At 38.7% G+C, this 7,386-nt stretch overlaps 1 protein-coding gene across 3 annotated transcripts in view; it reads left to right on the top strand.

Annotated features, from left to right (window-relative positions):
- The window catches only part of Atp13a3 (ATPase 13A3), a 79,738-nt gene that overhangs the window by 42,216 nt on the left and 30,136 nt on the right, over positions 1-7,386 (top strand). For all 3 annotated transcript variants that reach the window (XM_026785378.1, XM_005344801.3, XM_005344802.3), the window contains 6 exons: positions 454-515; positions 3,481-3,631; positions 6,057-6,173; positions 6,783-6,800; positions 6,891-7,044; positions 7,138-7,258. In XM_026785378.1, coding sequence (XP_026641179.1) covers positions 454-515; positions 3,481-3,631; positions 6,057-6,173; positions 6,783-6,800; positions 6,891-7,044; positions 7,138-7,258 — 623 coding nt within the window. The remainder of the gene's footprint in view (positions 1-453; positions 516-3,480; positions 3,632-6,056; positions 6,174-6,782; positions 6,801-6,890; positions 7,045-7,137; positions 7,259-7,386) is intronic.

Raw genomic sequence — 7,386 nt, 5'->3', positions numbered from 1 at the left:
CCTGCCTCTGCCTCCCAAGTGCTAGGATTAAAGGTGTGCACCACCACTGCCTGGCAAAACTGGTCATTTTCTTACCTGGGTTTAACTATTAGCTTCCTCTTGATGTTTAAATTTTCTTCTTGGCTCCTTGTTCCATAATCTGTGCTGTTCTACCATTACATCAACAGATACTGCTTGTTGGTGAGTAAGTAGGTTGACAGGTGCATTTTGTTTATATTGTTGGCACATGAGTTCACAGAGGTAGTGCCTTGTACTTGAAGGAGGGATTGTACAAGTACTGTTGTGCAGGTTCACTAACAGTATACGAGCTCCCACCTCTCTTTCCTTTCTTTCAGACTCTGCTTCTTTCTTGTGTATATGTAGCATAGTTGTTGATTGATTTGAGTCTCAGCATTTTATTTTTTGTAAGCAATTGTCCTTACTTTGTCCATGTGTACTTTTTTTTAATTTTAGACTGGAACTCTTACCGAAGATGGTTTAGATCTCTGGGGAATTCAGCGAGTGGAAAATACCCGGTAAATATTAGCTAGATAGTCTAGTTAACTTTTAACATTTTAGCATGTTCAGCTTTCTAACATAATAGACAACCGTGTACCTACCACAGAGAATAAACTTATTCATGTATATATGTTTCCGATATCTTTTAGAATTTATGGTGTGTGTGTGTGTGTGTGTGTGTGTAGGCGTGTAGGCAGGTGTGGGCTTGTAGTCTGCACAACTTGTAGGAGTAGGTTTTTTTCCTTCAGCATGTGGGGCTGGAACTCAGGCTTGGGTTGTCAGACATGGTTTCTCATCAAGTTTGTGGGGCAAGCAAGCACCTTTATCCCAAGCTGAGCTGTCTTTAACTAATTGCTTTTCAGTTAGCATACCAAGTAATGGATTTCATTATAGCTTTTTCATTCATCTGATTTTTGCTTTGCTCTAGTTTACTCCTCTGCCCCATTGTTCCCCCTTAGGCCTCTTCTCCACACTTGCTTCCTTCTCCCCCATCTCACCCTCTGCTTTCATGTCACATATATGACATTGCCCTCTTTTTTCCTATCTTAAGATCTTTTCCTCTCCTCATGTTCCTCATTCTAGTTTTCATATCTTAAACAAACATGCTCATACACACGTACACATATAACAGTTTTCAATTATAATACCTCAGATGAGAGAAAGTGTGATTTGTCTTGCTGCTTAAGAAAATTATTTTCTGTTATAAATGTGCTAATGTAAGCTTTCTTTGACTAAATACAATTTTACTGTATGTTTTTTTTTATTCATTCATGTGTTGATGGATATGTGGGTGCTTCCATTTCTTAACTGTTGTGGCCCTGGTAGTCTTGGAACTCACTATGTAAACCAGGCTGACCTTTAACTCAGAGATCCTCCTATCTCTGATGGAATTAAAGGCATGTGCCATCATGCCTATTCTGGAAGTTGAAGATTTCTGTATGTTGGATATCCAGAGTCTCATATATATCTACACACACACACACACACACACACACACACACACACACACACACACACACACACACGTATTCAAGAGTGTTACAGCTGGGCTTTCTGGTAATTCTACTTTTTAATTTTTTGATGAACCTTACTGATTTTTATAGTGGCTGAACAAGTTTCTATTCCCACCAATAAAGAGTATATAAGCGTTTTTCCTCCCCACAATCTTCACCATCATTGGTTGGTTGTTTTGTTGGTGGTAGCTGTTTCTGACTAAGTATCAGCTGGAATTGCAACTATAGTTTTGATTTGTATTTCCTTGGTGACTAAAGATGTTCAAGACTTTTTCCAGTGTTTATTAGCCAAATAGCCAGTATTTCTTCTGAGAACTATTTCTCTAGCGGTTTTATTGATAAAGTGATTTGATATTTTGGTCTTGCATTTTCATAGTTATTGCTCTGAGGCAATTGGCAAAAGTTTTTTTCCGTTCTCTGTTTCCTCACTCTGGTTAATGGTTTTCTTGCTGCGCAGAAGCTTCTTAATTTTATGAAATCGAATTTGCCAGTTCTTGTGCTTTTGGAACCCTAAAACTTCTGCTCATGCCTCTGTCTTGAAGTGGTTTGCTTATGTTTTCCGCCAACAATTTAACAATGTCAGGTCTCACATTAAGTAATCTGTGTCCATTCTGAGTGACGTGGGATGAAGCTGTAGTTTTACTCTTCTACATATAGACATTTTCCAGTGTGTGCTTTAGATGCTTTTGAGAATTAGTAGCTTTAGACTGCAGGGTTTTTTTACTTCTGGGTACTTGGTTCTATTCCAGTTAGTGAACCTGTCTGTTTTTGTACTGGTACCGAGCTGTTTTTGTTACTGTGGCTTTAATAAAATTTGAGGGTCAGATATTCTTTATGCTAAAGATTACTTTGGTTATGTTAGGGCTTGGTGCTTTCATACGAATTTTAAGATTTCTTTCTATCCAGCTATTCACTGGAATTTTGATGGGGGACTGCATTGCAATATATAAATTGTTAAATTTGGTGTGGTGGCACTCACCTTTAATCCCAGCCCTTAGGAGGCAGAGGCAAATGAATCTCTTGAGTTTGAGGCCAACCTAATCTACAGAGTGAGTTTCAGGACAGCCAGAGCTACATCATGAGACTCTGTCTCAGAAAACAAAAGAGAAAAGAATCATATCGATAGCTCTTGGTAATTCAGCTGTTTTAACACTCTTCTGTCAGTCTGTGGACATGAGCAGAAGTTCTGTTATCTTGAAGTTTCTAAAAGTTTGCATTGCAAGGATCTTTTACTGCTTTTTTTGGTTTGTTTTATGGTTAGGTATCCGATTTTTTTTTCGTAGCTGTTGTGAACAAGATGTCCCATGGTTTGTTTTTGGGACAGTGTATGTTTTTGTGGTAATTTTTTTTTTTTTTTTGCTTTATATTGTAAACGCCTCCCCCCCCATTTCTTTTTCTACTGTTTGAGATGTGAGGTGGGTATGTGCATATACCACACATGTGTATACACAGGTTTGCATGTGTATGTGTGCTCCTTTGGAAGCCAAAGATCAATGTCTGGTGTCTTCTCTCTATTGCCCTCCATCTTAGTTTCTGAGACAGGATCTCTAACTGATCAGCTAGACCAGCTGGCCAGTGAACCTCCAAAATTTTTTTGTCTTTGTTTCTCAGTGCTAGCAGGCAGACACACACCATGCACACAACTTGGCTTGCATAGCAAGCAAGCTCACTTTATTCACTGAACAATATCCCCAGCCCTCCACCTAAATATTTATGTACAGGTGGAGTTTCATGTATTTTACTTTAATTTTTGGTCTGATCTTGAACTCCTTGGTTTTCCTGTTCCAGCTCCCAAGTGCTGGGATTACAGGACGTGTCCGCCAGGCCTGGTTTTATTTGTATTTTTGTTTTGTTTTGTTTTATTTATTTATTTATTTATTTCTTGATCCCAAACCTGTAAAGATGTATTAAAATGTTGGGTTGAGTCTAGAAAAATGCAAAACTAATTCAGTGTGTATTCTCTGTTTAGATTTCTTTTACCAGAAGACAATGTTTGCAGTGAGATATTGGTAAAATCTCAATTTGTTGCTTGCATGGCTACTTGTCATTCACTTACAAAAATTGAAGGTGTTCTTTCTGGTGACCCACTGGATTTGAAAATGTTTGAAGCTATTGGATGGGTAAGTTTAACCTTTTTGCTTTTGAAACAGCCCCCCCCCCCCATTTTGTAGCATAGGCCCATTTTAAACATAGCTGTATAGCTGAGGATATTCTCCTGTCTTTAACTCATGAGTACAGGCATGAGCTCTTAACTTTCTGTTTTTATGGTGCCTTACACTCTGTTTGTATGGCGCTAGTCTGTATCTTGACCAGTAGCTTACTCCCAGACTCTCCTCCAAGACTTCAGCTACTCACAGTGCCAGCCTCAGCTGCTCTTCCCGACCCTTTTCATGCCTTCAAAAAAGTTTATGTGATTCTAATACATTATCAGTTTGGGGTGTCTGCATGAGATGCAGCCTTGTCTACCCTGGAATAGATTGTGTGCTGACTCTGAGGAAATAGTTCCAGAAGATTTCACCTCAGTGATTCTGGCCTCTTTTTTAATCACTGCTAATTTCTTAGCCCTAGCTGACTAGCATCAATTGTGCCAGCAAAGGTTTTACTTTAGTGGATCTGTTTTTTTTGTTTTATTTTGGTTTTTCGAGACAAGATTTCTCTGGCTGTGCTGAAACTCTACCCTGGAATTTATGGGGATCCGCCTGTCTCTGCCTCCTGTGTGGGATTAAAAGTGTGCACCACCACTACCTGGTGGTTCTGGTCCTTTGTTAATCACAGCCAGTTCTTCAACTCCAGCTGACCAGAACCACAGATTCTTAATTTAAATATATTACATAAATGGCCCTGATAGAGTCGTTTCTTCCCTCTGAATCTCACAAACAAGACTGCCACCACCCACTGAGCTCTGAGCATACAGTGCCTTTTCTAACCCAAAGCTCCTTCCACAATCCTCTCTAAAACATGATCAGGTCTGCCACAGCAATACCCCACAACCTGGTGCTAATTTCTGTTTTGATTAGGATTTTTATGGCTGTGGTAAAATACCATGATCGAAGGCAACTAGGGAGGATGGGGTTTACTTGAGTTTATAGTTCCACGTGGCATTCATCCTTTAAAATAGTTGATGTAGGAAATCAAAACTAGAACGTCTTGGAGGCTGGAACTAAGGCAGAGCCATGGAAGAGTGTCGCTTTTACCGGCTTGCTTCCCAAGCCTTGCTCAGCCTGTTTGTATGTTTTGTTTTTGGTTTTTGAAACAGGGTCTCTCTACAGAGCCCTAGCTGTCCTTGAATGCATTAACTAGACCATGCTGACCTTGAACTCAGAGATCCACCACTTCTGCCTCTGGGCACTGGGACTAAGTGTTCCTGCCACCTTACCTGGCTTCAGTTTACTTTCTCATACCATCCAGGACCACCTGCCTAGGAGTAGCACCATCTCTAGGGGCTAGGTTCTCCCACATCAGTCATTACTCAAGAAAATGCCCCACAGGCTGGTCTGGTAGGAGCATTTTTTAAATTGTGGTTTTCTCTTCTTAAACTTGCCTTAAAACTGATCATAGGACAATAAGATACATCCCAGTTTCTGAGATGGTCAGATAAGCTATTCTTGTATAATATTAGGTTCAATTTCCAGCATCATATGGCAGTTTAGAGCTCTCTGTAAGTCCAGACCCTCTTGTGTACACACAAAGTGTACAGATAATATGTTCGGGTAAAAATACCCATATCCATGCACATAAAAAACTATTTTTTTTTTTAAAAAGGTGAAAATCAAGAGGTTACGACTATAGTAGCTAAGCTGTTTATGATTTCATGGTATGGCTCTAAAAGCACATGCTATCTTGTACAGCTTATTTTTATTTAGTGGTTCCATTAAATATATCTGAACTCTGTCTAGGCTTGAGAAAAGCTCTCATGTAGTAGTCCAGTTGACCTTAAGCTGTGTAGCCTAGGTTAGTGTGAAAATCGTGATTCCTTTGCTTTTGTATTCCTTTTGTTTGTTTTTGAGACAGGGTTTCACTGAGTAACAGTCCTGGCTGGCCTGAAACTCGCTTTTGTTGACCAGGCTGGCCTTAGACTCACTACTGAGATCCTCCCAAGTGCTGGGATTAAAGGTGTGTGCTACTACCGCCTGGCCTTGCTTTTGTATTCTTGAGTACTGGGATTACACGTGTATACCTGTGAATACATACACACTTGTGTTATTTGTTGGCAGAAAGGAAATCCCTGTATTATAGGGTAAAAATCTTTAAAAACCATCTGCCTCCAGCTCATTCTGAAGACAACAGGCTTCATATTTGCTCCTTTATTCTACTTCTAAGCTACTTCTCCCTTCACCCAAAGGTTGCGAGGTATCTGAGTAGTTCTTTTTATGTTTTATTTTATTTATGTTAATAAAAATAAATATATTTAAGTAAAATGTATTTATGTTAATAGTTTAGTGTTCATATGTCCTTTGGCAACAATTGCTTCCCCACCTCCCAATGAACCACTTAAAAATGAAACGAATATGGAATTTTGTGGTATGTTGAATGTTTTACTTTTAGATTTTGGAAGAAGCAACGGAGGAAGAAACAGCACTTCATAACCGAATTATGCCCACTGTGGTTCGTCCTTCCAAACAGCTGTTTCCTGAATCTACAGCTGTAGGAAACCAAGAAATGGTATGATGCCACTTTGAATTCTAGTTTAGAAGTACCTCTATCAGAAGGGTGTTGGGTATGTTATCCCGTGCAGATACAGGTGTGTTCTAACTGAGCTTTTCAGAATGGCTACCCTGGTGGGAGACAGGCATTCTCTGGAAATGTTGAAATTTAATTCTCAGTGCCCTTGTGTCCTTTGCCACTTACACATATGATAGCTAATCTTTTTACTTTGCATCTGTATCCCTAGAATTGTATACAAATAATTTATAAAAAAGCACTCATACTAGTTTTACTCTTAGATGTATTTTTCATTGTCTCTCATTTTAGCATTTAATGTGTCAGTATTTTTATGATTCTAGAATATTTGAAAATGTTGAACACTATTTCCCCCCTTAATCCATGACATCTTGTGCTAGGAATTGAAGCCTGAGCTATAGGCATTCTATCTGGGTGGTCATACCATGAAGCTACACCATGACAGCATTTTTTTTTTTTTTTAAATGGGCCATGTTGTATTGGGACTCTTAGGTTCTGACTTAAATACTCAAAGTTGCTTGTTATTTTGTGAATGTTTTAGTTTTTTGTAGCTGATGTATATTAATCTGTACCTTATTTTCTTGGTTTTAGGAGCTGTTTGAACTTCCAGTAAGTGAAGAATGTTTTCTTCCTAGATTAAGTACATTTGTTTTTATTCTTAAAGAATAAATCCTTTATGCATTTTTTTAAATTAAATAGGCTGTTTATGAGATAGGAATTGTTCGACAATTCCCATTTTCTTCTGCTTTACAACGGATGAGTGTGGTTGCAAGGATACTAGGTGACAAGAAAATGGATGCCTACATGAAAGGAGCCCCTGAGGTTATTGCCAGTCTTTGTAAACCTGAAACAGGTAAGGAAGTAACTAGGTTCTGGGTAAAACTCAGCTGTTTACATAAGCTTACAGTAACAATTCTAAAATCAAATTTCCTCTTATTTTTAAAAGTTCCAATTGATTTTGAGAAAGTTTTAGAAGATTATACCAAACAAGGCTTCCGTGTGATTGCTCTTGCACACAGAAAATTGGAGTCAAAACTGACGTGGCATAAAGTACAACATATTAGCAGGTATGATTGAGTAGCAGTCCTACAGTCCCCATAATGTATCCCTATGTTCCTGTAAGTCATGTACAGTAAAGGTTGAATGTGTGAAATATGTATATTGTAGCTTTGGTTTTGGTGTTTGAGGTGAAACT

Source organism: Microtus ochrogaster, chromosome 2, assembly GCF_000317375.1.
Source record: "Microtus ochrogaster isolate Prairie Vole_2 chromosome 2, MicOch1.0, whole genome shotgun sequence".
Classification (NCBI taxonomy): domain Eukaryota; kingdom Metazoa; phylum Chordata; class Mammalia; order Rodentia; family Cricetidae; genus Microtus; species Microtus ochrogaster.
The sequence above is the reverse complement of the archived record's forward strand: the minus strand, read 5'-3'. Positions and strand labels throughout refer to the sequence as shown.